The sequence below is a fragment of the Amphiura filiformis genome, chromosome 5, assembly GCF_039555335.1.
Source record: "Amphiura filiformis chromosome 5, Afil_fr2py, whole genome shotgun sequence".
NCBI classification, from domain to species: domain Eukaryota; kingdom Metazoa; phylum Echinodermata; class Ophiuroidea; order Amphilepidida; family Amphiuridae; genus Amphiura; species Amphiura filiformis.
This window is the reverse complement of record NC_092632.1, coordinates 5,432,150-5,455,469: the sequence shown is the minus strand read 5'-3', so window position 1 is coordinate 5,455,469 and position 23,320 is coordinate 5,432,150. Positions and strand designations below refer to the sequence as shown.

At 34.4% G+C, this 23,320-nt stretch overlaps 1 protein-coding gene across 1 annotated transcript; it reads right to left on the bottom strand.

The window, feature by feature from the left end:
• Positions 1–870: 870 nt before the first annotated feature.
• Positions 871–21,685, bottom strand: LOC140151748 (CUB and sushi domain-containing protein 1-like). Its single transcript, XM_072174085.1, has 18 exons — positions 21,576–21,685; positions 20,448–20,807; positions 18,715–18,840; positions 13,950–14,063; positions 12,331–12,684; positions 11,103–11,237; positions 10,248–10,607; positions 9,575–9,688; positions 8,646–8,999; positions 8,247–8,369; positions 7,196–7,318; positions 6,576–6,698; positions 6,355–6,438; positions 4,264–4,386; positions 2,933–3,016; positions 2,045–2,128; positions 1,074–1,134; positions 871–874 (listed from the first exon to the last, which is right to left on the bottom strand). Exons 2-18 carry the CDS (start codon positions 20,776–20,778, stop codon positions 871–873), a joined length of 2,697 nt encoding a protein of 898 aa, XP_072030186.1. The 5' UTR covers positions 20,779–20,807; positions 21,576–21,685.
• Positions 21,686–23,320: the final 1,635 nt, after the last annotated feature.

Below are 23,320 nucleotides of genomic sequence, written 5' to 3'. Positions count from 1 at the left end.
TATCATTTTGGTTGATCACATCCCAAATATTGGTACTGAAACGAATGTTTTGAAAACTTAAAGCAATAGGATTGCGCTATTTAGTTGACTCAGGCATATTTTGCAATAAATAGAATGGTGATAAGATACAAAATAGACTAACCTCTGCATGTTACTCCATCTCCACTGTAACCGGTATTGCATGCACATGTGTAGGAACCAGCGGTATTGGTGCATGCAGCATTGGCGTCACAAATATCAGTCATCGAAGTACATTCATCATCATCTGTACAAAAATGTATGAAAAAACTATTGTTGAAGAATAAACACTTGTTGGTGTATACAAATTTGATGAATCACCAGATATAGAACATAAAATGCTGATAGTGATATGGTTTGGAAATATATAAATGCCTGTTTGGTTTTAGCCAAAAAAGTTAGAGAATCAATTGAAGATTAAAATGAGCAGATATTTGCAGAATTTTGGCCAACATATGGATTGGTAGAGGTTACCAGCGTTTAATCCTGCAAGTAAACCAAAGATGTCACAGATCAAATAATTTTACTGATTTAAAGCACCATTATCTTTCTGTTTTCTGTCAAGAAACTATAGCATCTTTTGCATTGAGTGTATGCGAGCAACATACTTTATTTCCTTTGAGATCATGCCGTTAAATGTTTGATCGTCAACTTATTGCTTGGCATTTGCTAGGGTATTAATGATAATTTGTCGAAATAAATAGAATGACAATATGGTACATAATAGACTAACCTGTGCATGTTATTCCATCTCCATTGTAACCGGTATTACATGCACATGTGTAGGAACCAACGGTATTGGTGCAAGCAGCATCTGCGTCACAGTTATCAGTACCCAAAGTACATTCATCATTATCTGTACAAAGATTTATAAAATAAGTCATATACATTATTAGGTAAACTCAATTTTTGAGATATGTTCTAAAGAAAGGTTACAATGTTTCTTGTACAGTAGGACGACTCGCGTTTAGGTGATAATTATTTGAAATACAATTTCGATATGGTATAAAATAGCCACTGTAACCGGCATAACATGAACATGTAAAGGAGCTAACAGTATTTGTGCAATCAGCATTCGGGTCACAGTATTAGTACCCAAAGTATATTCATCAATATCTGTATCAAAATATATGAAATAAGTAATTAATTTTAGCTAAAAGAAACGTGAGGTATAATCAAAATAAAGGTTACAATGTTTCTTGTACTCTGAAACATACGGAGTCCTGTTGTGTTTGACCACATCACAAACAATACTGAAACGAATTTGTTTTGAAAACTTCAATCATAGTAGAAAATGTCGATTTCATTTTGCAAATATTAGGTTGACTGCAGCCGTATAGGAAACAATTATTTGAATTATATAAAATGGCAATATAGTACGAAATAGACTAACCTGTGCATAATACTCCATCTCCACTGTAACCGGCATTACATGCGCATGTGAAAGAACCAACGGTATTGGTGCAAGCAGCATTTGCGTCACAGTTATTAGTACCCAAAGTACATTCATTAATATCTGTACAAAATATATGAAATAAGTCATAAATTATTAAGGTAAAACATATTTTGAGGTGTGAAAATTTTGGAGTTTCGATACAATGCGCATTTGAAGGAACCAGCGGTATTTGTGCAAGCAGCATTTGGGTCACAGTTATCAGTACCCAAAGTACATTCAGCAATATCTGCACAAAATGTTTGAATTAAGTCATAGATTGTTAGGTAAAAAAGAGATTGTGAGATGCAATCAAAAGAAAAGTTAAAGTGTTTCTAATACTCTAAATATCATACAATTAAATTTAAGCTCAAATATGTTTGAATAATTGGTTTTGCTGGACAATATAATGTATCATTTTTGGTTGATCACATCCCAAATATTGGTACTGAAACGAATGTTTTGAAAACTTAAAGCAATAGGATTGCGCTATTTAGTTGACTCAGGCATATTTTGCAATAAATAGAATGGTGATAAGATACAAAATAGACTAACCTCTGCATGTTACTCCATCTCCACTGTAACCGGCATTACATGCGCATATGAAGGAACCAGCGATATCGGTGCAAGCAGCATTTGCGTCACAGTTATCAGTACCCAAAGCACATTCATTAATACCTGTACAAAAATGTATGGAATAAGTCATAAATTATTAAGGTAACATATTTTGAGGTATGAAAATTTCGATAGGAAATCGATACAATTCAAACTCAATAATGTTTGAATAAATTGGCTTTGTGAGACAACGTGAATCACTTTTGATTGATCACATCACACATATTGTTACTAAAACGAATTTGAAAGCTTAGTACAATCATAGTAGATATTTTCGATAAGAATGCACAATTTATTTGAAATAAATATAATGGCGATAAGATACAAAATAGACTAACCTTTGCATGTTACTCCATCTCCACTGTAACCGGCATTACATGCGCAGGTGAAGGAACCAGCGGTATTGGTGCAATCAGCATTTGCGTCACAGTTATCAGTACCCAAAGTACATTCAGCAATGTTTCCGTATAGGAAACAATTATTTGAATTATATAAAATGGCAATATAGTACGAAATAGACTAACCTGTGCATAATACTCCATCTCCACTGTAACCAGCATTACATGCACATGTGTAGGAACCAACGGTATTGGTGCAAGCAGCATTTGTGTCGCAGTTATTAGTATCCAATGTACATTCATTAATATCTGTACAAAAATGTATGTATTGCTTGACAACATAATGTATCATTTATGATTGATTGCATCCTAAATATTAGTACTGAAACGAATGTCTTGAAAACTTAAAGCAATATGATTGCGCTATTTAGTTTGACTCACGCATATTTTGCAATGAATAAAATGGCGATAAGATACAAAATAGACTAACCTGTGCATGTTAATCCATCTCCACTGTAACCGGCATTACATGCGCATATGAAGGAACCAGCAGTATTGGTGCAAGCACCATTTGCGCCACAGTTATCAATACCCAAAGTACATTCGGCAATGTCTGTATAACAATATTATGAAGTCATAAATTATTTGGAAAAAAAATGTCTCTTGCATGAACTCTAAACACTATACTCTAGAATTCAAACTTAATAACATTTGAATAAATTACTGGCTTTGTCTGGCAACATAATCATTTTTATTACTCACGTCACAAATATTGGTACTGAAACTAATTTGCTTAGAAAATTTAAGCAATCACAGTGCAAAATGTATATAGGAGTGCACCATTTTCAAAAGGCAGTTGACTCGCGTCTCATTGAGGTTTAATAAAAATAAAAATTAGAATGTTTCTTGCATGTACTCTGAACCATGATGGAATTCAAACTTAATAACCTTTGAATAAATTACCGACTTTGCTTGGCAACATAGTCCTTCTTTTTATTGATCACGTCATAAATATTGGTACTGAAACGAATTTGTTTTGAAAAGCAGTCACAGTGGAAAATGTATATAGGAGTCCGCCATTTTCAAAAGGCAGTTGACTCTTGTCTAGGTGACGAGTATTTGAAACAAATCGAACGACGATTTGGTATAAAATAGACTAACCTGTGCATGTTTCTCCATCTCCACTGTAACCGGCATTACATGCGCATGTGAAGGAACCAACGCCATTGGTGCAAGCAGCATTTGCGTCACAGTTATCAGTTTTCAGAGTACACTCATCAACATCTGTACAAAAATGTATAAAATAAGTCATAAATTATTAAGGTAAAAACATATTTTAAGATATGTTCTAAAGAACGGTTATAAAGTTTCCTGTACAGTACTCAGGAACATAGTGTTTCAATAATGGTGCAACAAAATTATACGATTACCAACCTGTACATGTTACTCCATCGCCACTGTAACCGGCATTACATGCGCAGGTGAAGGAACCAGCGGTATTGGTGCAATCAGCATTTGCGTCACAGTTATCAGTACCCAAAGTACATTCAGCAATATCTGTACAAAAATATAAGAAATAATAAAAAAAATATTAGGTAAAAAGAAATTTTATGATGCGATCAAAGGACAAGTTGCAACGTTTCTGAGTCTCTAAAACATGATTCAATTAAAACGCAATAATACTTGAATAAACTGGTTTTATTTGACAACATAATACATCACTTTTGGTTGATCACATCACAAATATTTGTACTAAAACGTATAATGTTTTGAAATTTTCAGGTAATTGTGTTATTTCCATAAAGTAGTTTGACTCACGTATCGGTGACAATCATTTGCAATAAATACAAATAGACTAACCTGTGCATGTTACTCCATCTCCAATGTAACCGGATTTACATGCGCATATGAAGGAACCAGCAGTATTGATGCAAGTAGCATTTGTGTCACAGTTATCAGAATCCAAAGTGCATTCATTAATATCTGTACAAAAATGTATAAAGTAAGTCATAAAAAGATAAACAACAGATTTTAGGTTCGATCAAAAGAAAAGTTAATGTTTCTTGCATATACCTTGAAACATCGATACAATTCAAACTCAGCATCATTTGTACAAATTGGTTTTGCTTGACAGCAAGATATATATCATTTTTTATTGATCACATCCCAAATATTGGTACTTAGACGGATTTATTTTGAAAACTTAAAGCAATCAGAGTAGAAAATTTAGACACGAATGCACCATTTTAAAAAGATAGCTTGACTCCAAATAGGTGACAATCATTAGCAATAAATAGAATGGCGACAAGATACAAACTAACCTGTGCATGTTATTCCATCTCCACTGTAACCGGCATTACATGCGCATATGAAGGAACCAGCAGTATTGGTGCAAGCAGCATTTGTGTCACAGATATCAGAATCCAAAGTGCATTCATTAATATCTGTACAAAAATGTATAAAGTAAGTCATAAAAGGTAAACAACAGATTTTAGGTTCGGTCAAAAGTTAATGTTTCTTGCATATACCTTGAAACATTATACAACTCAAACTCAGCGCCATTTGTATAAATTGGCTTTGCTTGACAACAAGATATATCATTTTTTATTGATCACATCCCAGATTTTGGTACTTAGAAGAATTTGTTTTCAAAACTTAAAGTAAAGCAATCATAGTAGAAAATTTAGATACGAATGCACCATTTGCAAAAGGTAGCTTGACTCCAAATAGGGGACAATCCTTTGCAATAAACAGAATGGCGACAAGATACAAATAGACTAACCTGTGCATGTTACTCCATCTCCAGTGTAACCGACATTACATGCGCATATGAAAGAACCAGCACTATTGGTGCAAGCAGCATTTGTGTCACAGTTATCAATACCCAAAGTACATTCATTAATATCTGTACAAAAATGTATAAAGTAAGTCATAAAAGGTAAACAGCAGATTTTAGGTTCGGTTAAAAGTTAATCTTTCTTGCATATACCTTGAAACATTATACAACTCAAACTCAGCGTCATTTGTATAAATTGGTTTTGCTTGACAACATGATATATCATTTTTTATTGATCACATCCCAGATTTTGGTACTTATACGAATTTGTTTTCAAAACTTAAAGCAATCATAGTAGAAAATTTAGATACGAATGCACCATTTCCAAAAGGTAGCTTGACTCCAAATAGGCCAATCATTTGGAATAAATAGAATGGCGAACCTGTGCATGTTATTCCATCTCCAATGTAACCGGCTTTACATGCACAGGTGTAGGAACCAACGCCATTGGTGCAAGCAGCATTTGCGTCACAGTTATCAGTATCCAAGGTACATTCATTAATATCTGTACAAAAATGTATAAAACAAGTCATACATTGTTAGGTAAAACACAAATTTTAACGTATGTTCTAAAGAATGGTTATAAAGTTTGCTGTACAGTACTCAGGAACATAGTATTTTGGTACAATATATACTAACCTGTACATGTTACTCCATCCCCACTGTAACCTGCATTACATGCGCATGTGAATGAACCAGCGGTATTGGTGCAATCAGCGTTTGCGTCACAGTTATCAGTACCCAAAGTACATTCAGCAATATCTGTACAAAAATATATGGTAATTATTAGGTAAAAAGACATCTTAAGCTGAGATCAAAAGACAAGTTACAACGTTTCTGAGTCTCTAAAAAATGATTCAATTAAAACGCAATAATACTTGAATAAACTGGTTTTATTTGACAACATAATACATCACTTTTGGTTGATCACATCACAAATATTTGTACCGCAACGTATATGTTTTGAAAATTAAAAGCAATAGGGATTGGATTATTTCCGTAAAGTAGTTTGACTCGCGTATCGGTGACAATCATTTGCAATAAATGGAATGGCGATAAGATACAAATAGACTAACCTGTGCATGTTACTCCATCTCCACTGTAACCGGCATTACATGCGCATGTGAAGGAACCAGCGGTATTGGTACAAGCAGCATTTGTGTCACACTTATCAGTTTTTAAAGTACACTCATCAATATCTGTACAAAAATGTATCAAATAAATCATACATTATTAGGTAAAAAACAAGTTTTAATGTATGTTCTAAAGAATGGTTATGAAGTTTCCTGTACAGTACTCAAGAACATCAATAATGGTACAACATAAACTAACCTACCTGTACATCTTACTCCATCTCCACTGTACCCGGCATTACATGCGCATGTGAAGGAGCCAGCGGTATTGGTGCATGCAGCATTTGCCTCACAGTTATCAGTCCCTAAAGTGCATTCATTAATATCTGTACAAAAATGTATAAAGTAAATCATAATAGGATTTTTAGGTTCGATCAAAAGAAAAGTTCGATACAACTCAAACTCAGCGTCATTTGTACAAATTGGTTTTGCTTGACAACATGATATATCATTACATGCGCATATAAAGGAACCAGCAGTATTGGTGCAAGCAGCATTTGCGTCACAGTTATCAGTATCCAAAGTACATTCATTAATATCTGTACAAAAATGTATAAAGTAAGTTATAAAAAGATTAAAAAAAGATTTATTGGTTCGATCAAAAGAAAAGTTAATGTTTCTTGTATATACCCTGAAACCCTCAAACTCAGCATTATTTGTATAGATTGGCTTTGCCTGTCAACATGATATATTCCTTTTTTATTGATCACATCCCAGATATTGGTACAAATGCACCATTTCCAAAAGGTAGCTTGACTCCAAATAGGTAACAATTATTATTTTGAAATGAATAGACTGGCGAGATGGTCCAATAGAGACAAACCTGTGCATGTTACTCCATCTCCATGATAACCTGCATTACATGCACATGTGAAGGAGCCAACGGTATTGTTGCAAGCAGCATTTGTGTCACAGTTATCAGTACCCAAAGTACATTCATCAATATCTGTACAAAAATGCACGAAATAAGATATTTTTAGATATGGACTATAATCTCGTTTTTATTACGATAATTAGCACTTTTTGTTGTATAAAATATTTTACATTACGCTATATATAATAAATGATACCAATAGCGATAAGGTTTTGGAAACGTTCGTAATTCATGTTTATACAGTATTACTGTTTGTATTGTTAGGTTAAGTGCGTTAAAATAATTAGGGTAATATTCGTGATATTATTGGTAGATGACATAATACATCGCAATAACACCGCGAGTGCAGACGCACTGCAGTTTTTGCCTGTTATTTCTCAGTATTTTTTATTTTATGGAAAGTTTGATCAAAATCCAATGGTTTGAAAAATAAAGCTAATAAACCTACTTCTGAATATCATTATTTATTTCGCCAGAGACAATGCTCGTCAAAAGTGTCAAAGTGGGGCCAAAGATCTTTCAAAAACATGTATATGCAATTCATTACCAATTACGTAACGTATTGTTCCATTGATGCGGAATTAATTTGCCGACAGACAACATTAACATCACAAGGCAGCTATCCAATTAAGTCAAAGCCTTTATGGGTTACTTGAATTAAAACGCCCATTTCACACCTGCCTAACACAATTCACCCAATAGCAACATCTTCCAATATGTCAGCGGTCAAAATTAAACAATAGCTGAATCAAAGCTTGCGACCGCTGTTTGGGACACTTTCAATAGTTAATGTAAATGAGACCCCCCCCCCCTCCCAAATCCTGTTGCTCACGCGCCTAGTAGTCCCAAGGTGGGTAAAGTGGAGATGTGGGAGATTAAGGACGGGTTTTAGGCTTGACTCCAAGAAATCATCAACATCACGTTACAATAACGGCAATATGGTCATGATCCCGTGTATGATAGGTATCCCAACAGCTTTTGATAAATATTGTAGGCTTACCGCATGTGAATTCGTCTGAACCGTCTGGACACAATATTTCCCTATCGCATATTTGATGATTATAAAGACACACCAGTAATAAGCTTGTATCCTCGCAAGTAAAATGTGATGGGCTACAGGTTGCTAAATAAGAAAGTCATTTCAGAAAAGGTTTCAATCTTTTAACATTATATTTAGATGATAGTGGAATTCACGTTTGGTGATCAAAGTAATGCGACATGGACGCACACAATTATTATTTCTCAGATTAAGGGTGGTAAGCGTACCCACATTAATGGTTTAAATCAAATGTCATAATCCGAATTTTCATTGAACATTGGCACCAATATCTGACTTTTACAACATAGTTAATGATGGTTAATATCATTTTAAAGCTGAAAAATAATTGTGGATGTTTACCATTTTGTTCTTGCCACATCAGCTTTAAAGAAAATCCTCTGTAGCTCGAGGTCAATCCAACAGTATCAAAAGTTATTGTCAGAGATGTTCCCATGGACGCAACATAACTGGGCACGTCATACACACTTAATCCAGTTAAATTCATCATGTAAACGTCCTCCAATTGGATATAGAGAAAATCGGCGGAAGATTCAAGATTGAAATCGTCGAAGGTGATTGATGGATGTCCATTATTCAAGGCTACGACACGCCAACTACAATGGGTATTTGCAGGATACGGCAGCGGATAGTTGGGAGAGTTGAGTTCTATTATGTCTTCCTGATTAAGAGTGTATTGTTGCCGTCCACAAATACCTAAAACAAGGAAAATGATATGATAGCTTTTTTCTTCTACGACATTGTTCAGCATAATTAAAGAACAAAGCAGTGATTGCGTCATCTAATTTAAAGATCGGTGTATTTGTATTTTATTTGTTGTATTTGTTTTTGAAAACTGATCATACTAAAACTTTTTTGTTGCTCCGCACTAGTCTATCCTTTCGTATACATTTATGATAGTGGAAATCAAAATTAAACTTCAACTTGATTTCTTACTTTGTGCCGTGCTAAGCATAATCGATAATAAATACTATTATAATTGTAATGTTGGTAATTACTACTATTGTTTCAGAAAGTGCGTTCAATATACACCACAATATTCATGTAACGCAAACAGACTGTACTCATGGTGGTTACTGCTACTGCTAATTATATTCTTGTAGATTGTTTCCCTGAGAGCTCCTGAGTGTCCGATACACCTTCTATCACTATAATATGTACAGCATAGGCACTATTACTTAGAGGTACGGAGCTGGCCTTTGGTACGGAATCTGACTGTATTTGGGTCACCAACTTTGAGATGAAAATACAATAATTATTTGATAACAAACCGCATCCATTTTCATCGGATCCTCGGAGACATTGAGGATTGTTGTCACATAGTAGTGAATGATTCAGGCATCCATAACCTGACTCACACAAATATTCATCTAAGCCACATAGAACTGTAAAAAGAAAAGATGTAACTTTATTTTGATAGATACATTTCTTTCAGTTATAGAAGAGTCAATAGATGCTTTTCCATAAATGTGGGCCCTAATAATACAGAGATGAGGACTTGATTTGTTTATAGCGCGTTTAATTCCAATGCTTATTGCAACATCGTCACTCCATTTTGGCATCTTAAGAAAATTGCGTTTACAGGATTTTGGCCAAAGGCCATTTGGATATGTTGTTTCACTAGTTAGTGGCTTTATTGAGGTTGAAAATGACAATAAATACGTGTATGTCACTAGAAAGCCCAAACTGTTGCAGAAAACTGTTACCATACTTTGTAATCGGCTCCAGGTAAGCACAGTTGGTAAGCTTATGGTTTGCCAACATTTTACGTGACCAAAATAGACACGGAAATACAGTGATAACATATAAACCAGACGAGAATAAAGCTTCTTGGTCTTTCTTTTTGATTTTGATAAAGGTCGCATCTAAGCAAATAAGATCTCATTATGTTCATAAAAGGTTATCTGTGTTGGTATAAATCAAGATCTTATTATTTGTACCAACCTGGTTCATTTCCAGCTTGGATTTCCACCGTAAACCCTAGCCACCACCCATCTGTTGATATGAAGGTAGCCCACATAGTAGGTCCAGGTATGCTTAATGTATTTGGTGCCGATATTCCGCTAAGATGTAATACCGTTGACGAGTTGATCACATCATGACCTATTCCAATGGTCAAATAATCCCTATTCGTTACAAGGTGGAAGTTGATAAATTTGAGGTTGAAAGCTCCATCCTCAAGATTGGTGTGAATTAGCCATTTGCATGTAATGTACGACGGGTAGTTATAAGGATATGCTGGGATGGAACGCACACTTGATGGATAATCAGCACTAACGGTCATTTCTGAAGCACCGCAAAAATCTGAATAAAGAGATACTTAATAATTAGCTCATCTTAACACACTTACTCTTAAATTACCAAAGGCTTAAAATATCATTGATTTGATTTGATTTCGAACAAGAGTCTTCGAATATGAAGAATGGAAATAATAAACATCAAAATAAACTACCTTGACATTATTATTTCATTTGTAAATTACTTATCTCTATGTTAGTGAATAACAATATGTACATCTATTCCAATGGCCACATTTGAAAGCGCGGCATATCAACAATACATACTAATGGAATGATTGGCTTCACTGTATTCTACCTAAAAGCATCTCCAATTGCTACCAAATTAACATTACACGGTAGTTTAACCAAATTGAATTACAAAGCAATATACACGTGACATATTTCTTATATTAAATATAAATTATATGGAAAAAGCATATGGATATGGAATAGGTTTGTAAAACATCTCACAATGAAGACTATGAATAAGAATAAAAAGAAGAAGTTGAAGTTACTTAACCACATCCATGCTCATCAGATTGATCCTGTGATGCGTCATACGCGTATCCACATTGAGGCCAATTGTTACACACCAAACTAGGGTCTAAGCAAGAATGCCCATGCTCGCATTCAAATTCATTGTCACCACATTGAACTGCATTTTAAAATATTGGTATAACAAATATTTTGAGCAATTAAATTAGCCAATTTAAATTGAATATGTTTATGAAAGTATTAAAAATCATTCAAAATGTAATACTCTAAATTATATATAGTGTGCAGAAAGAAACTGTTAGGAACAGTAATCATCAGAGAAATTAAACAATGATGTACACAGACATGATTTAGACAATTTAAATTAAAATACGCGTATAAATGAACAAACCGCTATATATAGACAATCAAAATATTTAAATGACAAAAAAAACACTTCTATTTTCAAAATGAATAGTACGCCGTAATATATTGTTTACTTTAATAAAGGACTGTAATTACTTTTGTCGTAGCATTGCTAACGATGTTATCTAAAAATAAAGTTTAGTGGAACGCTGCACTGTTATTAGTTTTTGGCTAAGTGTAACTCGTGCGCTGAAGTAACCAAACTCATTGAGAATAAAACGCATGTCTTGTCTGCCGGGCTTGTCTGTTATATTTAAATATAATAGCCCACCCCTTATGTCATATAGATAATCTTACAAAAGCAATATCTTAAAGACAATCAACGTACCAAAATGAAATAAAGTAATCAATAGATGGAAAATTTTGTTCTCTGTATTGCGATACCTCATTCGGCAGGATGCGACTTTATTCCTGAAGTTATTCCAATTTAGTTTTAGTGTCTTTAACATGTTGCTTTTTTTATGTGTACGAATACTTTTTTGTGTTTTTGTGTGCAGTGTATATATGTCAAACATATACAGTGTGTACGTACACCACACCCCTATATTTCACTAGCTCCTTTATTCCTTCATATATTTTCCATGCTTACCTTGTTCTCCGTGAAATTAGTTACAGTGTCTTTCTTTTGGGTACTTTATGAGCCCTATATATCCTGTGTGTAACTTTCTGCTACTCCATTATTTACCTGTGATGTTCACCTAAGCAGTAGCTCGTCAAGTAGTGCACAATGCTATCTCTGGTAGATACACATGTTGGAATACCGGTGTATGGCAATATCTTACGTATATTATGTATTTGTGCCTAAATTAAGATTACAATACAAAGAGTCTGGTTGCATTTTAACTTACCTTTTGTGTTGACTCTCTTCACTTGCATAAAAAACCCTTTTCTAGTAAGTGCATCGTAAATAACCACAAATTGAATCCACATTAATGGATGCTGAATTGAAACTGAATTAGGAGGATACCACCAGTCAACCATATTCACGGCGTTGGAATCGGAAATTTCATGAGTTGGTCCCATTGCAACATAGTTATATGATATGGATAAATCAATGAATGATATCGTGTATGATCCCGTAGAATCGGTAGATGTGACAAACCAACTGCAGGATACTCTTCGGGGGTGTTCTATTGGATATCCCGGTGATGTAAGATGAACAACTTCATTCACACTCATCGTAATGTTGCTTTCGCATAGATCTATACAATATAAGACATTAATAGAGGTTAATAAAATGGATTCAGCATCTTTTTCCCATTTTTTGATTTCATTTATTGTTTCGTTTTTCGTTTTCGTGTTTCTTTATTGTGGAGAAGCTATAACCCATTTAAATTCAACAATTGTTGCACGCTGTGCGAAAACATGTGAGAAATGCATCATCAAGGCAGGGCTGACTATTCGTTAAATAGAGTGAAATGGGATGTGCAACATTTGCGTGATGTATGTAATGTGTTCTTTATCCTAGAAACCTCCTAAGTGACACATTCTATTAATAGATTTTCGTGTCTCAAAGCTATATGAGTAAGTGTACGATTTCCTTCAAATTTTAATTTTATTATTCTTTACTCAAAATGCTGAAATAAAATTATTATTAAATGTCGGAAAGGGTTTCTGTCCATTTTATGCTGAATTAACAGCAAAGTGAGAGATACTTCACTGGTTAATTTATGGGGGACTTAAAGTCATAATATCATAAAGTCATAATATGTCTTAATCGCTCTGTTGACCTACAAACACAGCACATTTGGCTGATTCCATTTAGGTGTAAGTTGGAACATGTGTAAGCATTACAAATATGCCAAAAAGTCAGGTTTGAAAAAAAAAATCAATTTTATATTAAGATCGTACATTATGGCTTTAATATAGAGAATATTGAAATGTTCAGTGTTACTGATAAGCTGGTGAGTTCAATTAAATAATATCAGAATAATATCAGCATCATGTTCAAGTCAGACACACGTTGTTGATCAAAGTAAATGTGATTATGTTATCACGTTAAACAGTCACGGCTGTTCTGTTGCAATTCATTTTTCAAGGTCACTAAACAATGTTATTTATTAAATCTCTTCTCTCGTTGATGCACTTGACATTTTCAATATGCTTTTATTTAAATCGGTCTACGGTAGCAAGACAAGAATACGAGGTTTGGCTTGAGTAACCTTATTTTTAAAAGCATTTTAAAATATTGCTTATATGATATGCGAATTGGCCTTCATTCTAGAATATAAGCAATGTAATTATATCTCTATTTGCGTGGTTATCTTCCTTCACTAATTTTTAACCAGCTTTGAATTATCTTAAAATAGTACAAATTAAGGCAGACACTAAACCGTACATGCAAAATGTATTCGCATACATACAGTCAAAGCCCCACCCGCACCCCCACCCACACGTAGTCACCCCACCCTACACTCGTACAAACCCTCACCCACCCCCACATAAACATAACCAACAGACTACTTACAGCAACCAATTTCATCACTGCCATCCCAGCATTGCAGTTGGTTGTCACAGGCCATCGACTGCCGGACACATCCATGCCCAGAGAGACACCAAAAGTCAGAACTATTGCATGCAGCTGGTAAGAAAGAACGGAAAGAAGAAAATGTGCAATCTCGATTCTTTCATACTTTTAAGCACTAAGCACATTTCCACAAAAGTCAGAATATTGAGACTAGCATAGCATAGTAACAACTCATATGAAAACAATCTGAAAAATATTCTGCCGTTGGTAAACGGTTAAATCTCTTGATACTTAAAGTAGGAAATTGTGTGTTTATGGTATCTGATATTTGTAAGCATCTCTCCATTAATGTTCATGTAAACGTACAAGGTCTCGGGGAATCAAATGTTCAGATAGGCATACAGGCAGAGTGATTCGCCAAAGTGGGCAAAACACAACAGACTCCATTGCCTGACAATTTCTGTAGATTGTGTATGGCTCAGTTGAAAACTATCAAATTATTGTAAAAATTAGGTGTAAAAATAATTATTTCATCTCCATCATTAACAGTATAAAAAACTACAAGCTATAGCATTATGTTTGCTCGGAATTTTTGTGAGCAGGCGGACTCGAAGCGAGATAAAGCTACGTTAGCAAAACATAGTTAATCAGCCTTACAGTAATTCTGTACAGTTTTACCGTTGATTTAACATTATAAACGGTTATTTTTACCAATGCGTTCCAGATATGTCCATGTTTACTTACACACAACGTACCTTACACGAGTTTTATTCTACAGTTGCCGCCAAAAATCTATAAATCACTATTAAATCACTATGCATCAAGATCAACTAAAGCAATCCATAGAAAGTAAATATTCTCTCGAGAAAGATTTTTATGACACTAAAATGCAATTTCATTTCTAAAGTTATGAAGCCCTATAAACTTTGACTCGCGCTTAACAGATTAAACCCACCGCGCTATTCTCTTGCTATTTTCTAATGAGCCCATATCCATGAAGCTGTCGCTTTATTCAAAGACCCTAAATACAGGGATATCCAACAGCGGCACTTATTGCTATATTGTTTATTGCTATACAATTGAAGGAATAACCTTTAGTGCTGAACTAATTTCCCCATAGGCTTTATTCTTATACACATTGGACGAATAATCAATGGAAGTTGAAAAGAGAAGAAATACACCAATACAATGGAAGAAACAACATAGAGAAGTAGCAAAAGCAATCGGATCTGATCAGCGACACTTTGTTGAGAGAAAATGTGAGGAGATGGAAAGAGCAGGAAACGACTCTAAGAAGGTGTTTGCAGACGACACAACCCTGGTTTTGCAGTAGCAGAGAGGGATTGATGGACCTATTGGAAGCAATAAAATCAGCAACAACAAGTGAACAGAGGGGACTGATCTTGAACACAAAGAAGACCAAAGTCATGGTTATAAATGCAGGCCGAATTGATACAAATGCAAACTTTTCCTTGGAGGGTAATCTCATTGAAGAGGTGGTAAGCGTTTGAATTTCTGGGCTCCATCATGAACAACAATAGTGATTACACCCAAGAGATAAAGCGAAGAATGTTCATAGCTCGGAGTGTAGTTTCAAAAATGACCAAATTATGGACTTCCTCCATCCCTCAAGTTTCGTTGACAGAAATCAACAGCATGTGCTGTGGCGTCATATGAATCTGAATCCTGGACGATGAAATCATCCGATAGGAAGAGCTGTGGTGGTATCGACGAATCCTGAGGATCGTATGAACTGAGAGGGAAACAAATCAGTGAGTTCTTCAAGAGCTTTGAGTTCAGAAGACCTTGCGACCGATATCATTGCTAGAAAAGTTATCATACTTTGGCCACATCACCAGACACCACTGCCTTCAGAAAACAATCATCCAAGGAATGGTTTAGGGGAAACGCAGGAAAGGCAGACCTGCAGCAATATGGCTTGACGGCGCGGCATCAAGATTATCACAGGCCTGAGCATCACAGAGGTTACTAGGGCTGCCGTTGACCACATTCGATGGGATACTCTCATACGAACCAAACCTGCATATGTGTATGCAATGTGGGAACTATTTTAAATTTCATCGTGGCGTGGTTATTTCCAAACGTTTTATAGATTTGTAATTCCGTAAAACATAATGCCGGTACTGCAAAGAGGCTAATGGATACGAGTGGCCGTGCTATTCAAAACTACCTATCCAACAGGTGCAGGCAAAACAGAGATCACTTCAGAAACAATCAATATTTTGTATTCAATAATGATGGGGTTGGATATCTCTGTATTTGGGGTCCTAGGTTTAATACATGATACTTTTTCTTATCGGCAGACATGCGTGCGACAATGTATTTGGTAAGTTAACCTCATAAATGTTTGTTACTGTTTAGTCTCCTATTTGCGTCAATGAAACAAGTAACAAAGTGAATGAATAGTGTGATCATAATAAACACATTCGCATCGATGTATAGGTGGGAGTGTTGAAATATGGAGAGTCTATGTCACTCTAGTAACTGCCTTATTTATTTCAAATCATGTCTTATTATAGATGTAGTAATATCTCAGGAACTGTAGTCTAAGGGCATTTATGCTTTCAGTATATTGTAGCCTGTTAAATGGTCACGAAAGGTAAAATGAGAAATGCAAATTGATACCGAATGGCAAGAGATTTTAAGGCAGCTTCATAGCATCATATCACGCATAAAAACCAATCTGATGTTTATTCAAAGAGCCGTTGTAATTCATTATAAGAGCTGGTGATATTGGACGGAGATTGACATTCGGACAATGAGAGTGGCATTCACTTTCCGAATGTCAATGTCAATGTCCAATTCTGAATGCCAATCTCTGTCTGAATGTCCGAACGCCAATTTTTCCGATGATTCCACCGAGCTATTCTTGCGGTGGTCCAGCAGCTATTATGAACATTGGTTGAGAACCAGTCAAAAGCAGGTGGCATTTTTATTGACATGAAAGTTAAGTAATTGTTTGGAATAGTAGCGCAACAAAAGCAGTCTTTGTAAATCACGCTTAATACTTTACTAACCCAGCAATAACAATTAAGTTGATACTAAAATTATTCTATAATTAATTATATCATTATATAGAGTGAATTTATCAAACATGAACACCTCGCCTAATTGCCTTATTTGCTGAGATTTGACGCGTAGAATAATGACACATTGTTCGACAATGCAAAAACCAGTCCCCGCCATTGTAAGTGTGAGTTAAGAGTCAAGAATATAGATCATATGCTCTGATAATGCAATATGGAATTGAATGTATTTCAATTGTAATATCAGTCATTGTTAATTACATGTAGCCTTGAGTGCTTTATAATTCGAGGGATAACAGTCAACGTAATCGTGTAGAAAAGGAAAGATGAAATATAAAATGTAATCTATTGCTAACAGATACACACTCCAAAAAACCTAGGCGGCGGAAGCGAGGATTACGGGAACACGTCCTTAAGTTTTCATATGGGACCGGTCCCCTAAAAATCCCAAAGAGAAGGATAAATAAAACAAGAACTGCTTATGCATCTTCCTTTTTAGTCCAACAAATACCATGTTTAAACTAAAATAGGGTAAAATTGCACGATTTTAAGCACTTCACTTGGGCTTAACTGGTCTAGTCTGATATTGAATATTTTTACGCGCAATCCTTTCAGTAAGATCGGCCCAAAATATGCTCGTCCCACCCATATTTTAATGCTTCCACCGACACCATGGACACTACCAAAATTGAGCATTGATGGCAAAAAAGGAAACTGAAATTGAAAAAAGTTACTTGTTTAAAAAAGCCAGATGCAAATTGGGCTTATAAATTCAAAATTGATTTCAATTACAACAGCATGCAAAAGTATCAATTTTGTTCTCAATTTTTCACGGTATGCACCCAAATGAAATAATCTAATTCCAACAATCCTTGACAAAATTAAAGGCCAAATCAAGAGCCACTGTACAAATACAATAATTGCTTGTACTTGTCGTCCATACTGATTTCAAATGTAATCATATCGTGGAGTTACCAATCAACACGAGTCGTATGCCGCTGTTATTGATTGTTAGATACAGTCCTGACTGATAATTTATTGCTGCATACAAAATTATTTCCATATCTCAAAAAAATATTTTCGATCTATACACATTGTAAATGATACATACTAAACCAGAATACGAAATTCAGATTTTTACCCTTCGGCATAAATGTGCTATTTTGTATATATATACTAAGTAAACGGGTGTTAAATGCAAATGAGACTCGAATTTGACTATATAGCATATGTAATTATTACAAAAGACTTATTTGTAGTGTTTCAAGAAATAGCATGAGTTATTGACTTATTATGATCAGATAACCTATTAAGGCTTATTGACCATTTGTTGGAGTTGCTAGGCTGCATATTTTGTAAAAACGATTTGTAAAGAAAAGCTCTAATTACCCCTTTAAATGTGAAACAATGTTATATGTGGAAAAATGTACATCCGATATTGTTTGACAAATAACCCTGGGAACCTTGTTCATATCATAAGAGTTTGATGTCGAGAGCAATCCTCAGCAAACACAAAACGTTTTACAGAAAACGTTTAAATGTCGGGTTATATGATGGGTATAAAAAACGTTTTCATAATATTCAAAAAGCATTTTTGAAAACTTGATGCAGAACATTCTAAGTCGACACGTTTTAAGTAAATTTAGTGTTTGCTGGAATCAACATCCATTTGGTCTGGGTTAACCTTGATTATTTACAAGGAAATTGAATTACTATACCGCATGTTTGTAATTGTTGCGATGAAGTAACACAATCGCTGACGCTGTTACATATCAACGCTCCTAGTATGCAATATCTCCCATCATTACAGTTGATGTCTTCGTTATTGGTAGTGGAACAAACACCTACAATAGGGAAAATATCGTTATTATGTATAGAAAATGAGTGACTATATTGCCATGGTAACGTAAAAAGAAAAATGAGGTTTTCATATACATACGATAGGCGACAATTTACTACAAGGTATCTCAGAATGATTAGTACTGGTACCGTCCATAAACAGCCTTATTAAAAACATCCCAGTCAAAAAAGGTTGAAGTTTTTTGTTTTTTATTAGTTTATGTTTAAAGCAAGGATGGATCTTTCGTTGTGCACTTAAAGATAAAGATAACTTAACCATTTTTATATTTCATGTGAGTCTTTTCAGAGATATCATGGAAACATCATGGTTGAATACTAATCATTATGAGACACCCTGTATTAAAGAATAAGGATCTTATCGGGAATGATACTCAGCTGAAGACAGCAAGGTTGATGTAACCATTAATGCAACCAATAATTGAACCTTCTTTATAAATTGATACACAATATTCAATATTTACTAAGGCAGGTTTTTTAGGTAATGCGAATCCAACGGACAATACCAAGAAATACTTTAAAGACGCAAACACTAGACATACTGCAGTTACTGTCCGTTTTCCTATACACAATACACAGTGCTCTCACCATTGACGCGCGACCTTTACAAATAGTGTATGTTAGAAGTATATTGCATTTGCCTAGTTAACATCACTGTGTGAAAAATAACCGGCCAATATTTAAAGTATTCTCCAAACTTCTAGCAAATATATTTCTCTAACATGACCTAAAATTACAGCTAGGTTAGATGTTCAGAAATAGTCGCACTTTCGTAAAATATGAGTGAGGGCAAGGCATAGCTAGCTCATAGCTAGCCAACTCCCCGTGTTAATTGAATGGAGATTTGACCGAAAATATTGACCTATATTGGTAACGGACCGCTCAGTTCTGAAGGATGTCACAAACAAACAGTACAAGCTACATTTAAAGTATTCTATGAAATTCTAGAAAATATAGTTTTGTAACATGTCCTAAATTTTTAGCTAATTTAGGTGTTTGGAAATAGTCGCACTTTTGTGTTTTAGGAAGGATATGTAAACGACAGATAACACCAAAAATATGCAGAAACTATTTCCAAACCGTGTTAAGTCAACAATCATTATGTTGCTCATTTTCAAGAATGCTGGTTAACAAAAAGCAGACCATTGTCTCATTTCGTGAACAAAGGTCCACATACCATTGTTTCCTTGCGTTTCCTTTATAATCGGTTACCCAACTGAAGCTGTATTATACCAGCTCATTGCGATACCGCACATATAAAACAGACACATGTGCACAACCAGAGAAGATCCGATTTAATCAGTTGAGCTGTTTCAATGAGTGTTATCTTGGTTTAATAGCTTTTAATGGGGTTTAAGTCCTGCAAAGGTCGAGGTGAATTCTACTGTAGACATGACTGCATCATGAAAGAAAATATCAGGATATGCCAGCTTGACAACTTAGTAAAACCCACAACAACTTGTATTACCGACTGAGGAAGGTAATAATCTGCACAAAACACCACTATAACCATGATAACAAGTTCAGATGTTTATACTTCGTGATTATGATAGCATCTACGACAAAATATAAATGGATTGGGTAAGAGTCTCACCTGTAGCTCTTATAAGTTGAATTCCAATTTGAAATCCCCTTTGCCGTAACCTATTATTACTTGTAAACGCAATCCACATGTCAGCGTCATTCAATACGATAGTGGTGCCAGCCACAACAAAATGAGAGGTTCGCAATATTTCCATTTTCAAACTTCGTTGACTTCTTCCGATGATAAATTCATCGCTCAATAGTGAATCTAATTGAAAGTCATAAATTTGTATCCGATATCCCGCGTTAGTGATGTGTGATGTCAAGATCCATGTACACTCCTGGTCATCGTTATACCATTGAGGGTAATTAGGAGATGAAATGTTGACAAAGTCATCCATTGAGAAAATTGAACTGTCGGTGCCACAGGCTGTTGAAAGGGCATGATTTTAATATTAATATAGGTCTAATGACAGGGGAATGATAACAGAATAAATCCGTGTAAAAGCATTTTACAGTTCGTTTCACTACAGATTACTGCCGAACCAACTGCCAGCAAATACCAGCAATTTTGCTATTGTGAGCTAACTTGGACTGCACCCGGTGCCATAAAACGAGTCAATATACTTCAACCCTCTTTGTAAGGAAGTTCCATGACCATAATTTATCATCTTAAAATATCTTACAAAAATGGATGAAACATGTACTTAGACCTCAACAGTCAACACCCCCTACTCTCGGAGTTGGCCTATCATACCCCCAGATAAAGTAATAGGGTCAAAATGGATGGTCAGGCAATTACATGGAGCCGTTTGGCGGCGGTTTGTTTCAGCGTTTTACCGCCAAAAAATGATTAGTAACTGTTAGTCAAGGGTTAGTAACTGTTAGTCAACTGTTAGTCAATGATATAATGTACACTGCAACAAATATGTCCTGGAAAATAGAAGTCATTGAAATTATAAATAAATATTCCGAAAGGTATCCTAATAAGAACAAAACCTACTGACTTTATACAGTCAATCTTGTCATCATTGCACTTTGGATCACCTAAATCACTGGTTATATTTGGCACATATCACAAAGTATCAAAACGTGTTTTTCTTTCATTTGATTTGCTAACAATATAATGGTCATTTTTAAGAAGAGATGACAATGTCATGAGAATAAAATGATAAATAATGATGTTATTTTTACGTACTACAGTCTTGTTCATCAGAAGCATCACTGCATTGTCGATAGCCATCACATCGCAAACTCCAATGTACGCATTCATCACCACTAGCGCAAGGTATTTCACCGGGATGACAGGCAACTAAAATGACATTTTACACAAGTTATTATTATTATTATTATTATTATTATTATTATTATTATTATTATTATTATTATTATTATTATTAGTGTTATTATTATTATTATTATTATTATCATTATCATTATCATTATCATTATTATTATTATTATTATTATTATTATTATTATCATTATATTATTATTATTATTATTATTATTATTATTATTATTATTATTATTATTATTATTATTATTATTATTATTATTATTATTATTATTATTTGTTGCTGGTAGTTAGTAATAATAGAAGAAGCTTAGGAGAAATGTGAAAGTAATAATTGTAGGAGTAGTAGGAATCATGACAGTAGAACAAAGTATGGTCCTGGTAAAAACGCTAATTCGATGATTATATTTTTGAAGTTGAGAATGCAGAATATGAGTGTACAAAAAACATGGAGTGTAATAAAGTCCTTCCTTTTGATTTCCTTGTATATATTAAATTGATTTCAAAGTCGTACGTATTGACATTGTGCGAATACAAACAACAATTTCAGGACTATTAGGTCAGATGCAAACTAATTGACACACAGACATATTTTCATAAATTCATTTGATGTCAAATTGACCTTACATCAGATTATGTAAATATCTATAACAACATTTCATGGTTTGTAAATGACCTTTCAACAACGTATGGTACTAAAATTGAAATATAATGTCACGCTACAACTAAAGATGATATAATATAATAGACATAATTGCCTTTACAATAGAAAACAATAATAAAATATAGCTCTCAATACAATGGCACATACCATATATTCTGTGCCAAGAGGCAAAGTCTATACAATACTTAACTAGGTCAAAATCAATAAAATGTGATGACTCCAAAAACAAATAGGTTAAAATGAAAGCATTGAGCATAAATGTAGCAATCATAAATGTAAGAAAACGTAGCACATAGTAATTGTTCTCTGCTTCCTTGCTTCGATCTAATAGTCACAACGCGATGTCTATTAACACGTTGTCCCTGACATAACTGTATCGACGGAAACTTTAATGTTGGGATATTTCAATGCCCGAATAAAATAGCATTTGCACACTAACACCGCTTTCATATATTCTTTGAATTTGGAAAAAAATACCGTTTTGACCTTGAATAAGTGTACAAAAATATATCTTTTTAATCCATTCTACAAAGTCAAATATATATGTGGATTACCAAGCACTGAGCATCTTTTGTCATGAGTACCCATTAATACCGGGTACTCTATATTTGACTTATTGGAATGGGTAAACATGATGTGTGATTTTCAAATTGTTATAATTTACGGATCGGTCCATATTTGTCCAAATTCAAATGAAAAAAGTATAAAAAGTATGTAAATGCTGTTTTATTCCTCGGCAACACAATTTATAGTTCTGTTTGGTTCGGATATTCAAATACCCACAAATTAAAGTTTCCGATGGTGCTGTGCTTTAATATTCAAGGACACCCTAAGGTTTTATTTTTCAATACCAGCAAATGCCGTTCTTCTAGACATTTAGGCAAATGAAACATAAAAATACTCATCCCGCTAAGAACGGACTAGTCGTTTTGACCTTGACTAAATTTCTAAGTATGTAAGATCTTTTACGAGTCTATATGTG

Excerpts from the sequence above, each read along its gene's own strand:
- LOC140151748 (XM_072174085.1), bottom strand. The coding sequence starts at position 20,778 with ATGGATGACTTTGTCAACATTTCATCTCCTAATTACCCTCAATGGTAT. Across the intron at positions 18,841-20,447 it reads TCAACTTATAAGAGCTACAG|GTGTTTGTTCCACTACCAAT; the intron begins GTGAGACTCTTA and ends TCCCTATTGTAG. Across the intron at positions 9,689-10,247 it reads CCAAGCTGGAAATGAACCAG|TTCTATGTGGCTTAGATGAA; the intron begins GTTGGTACAAAT and ends TTCTTTTTACAG.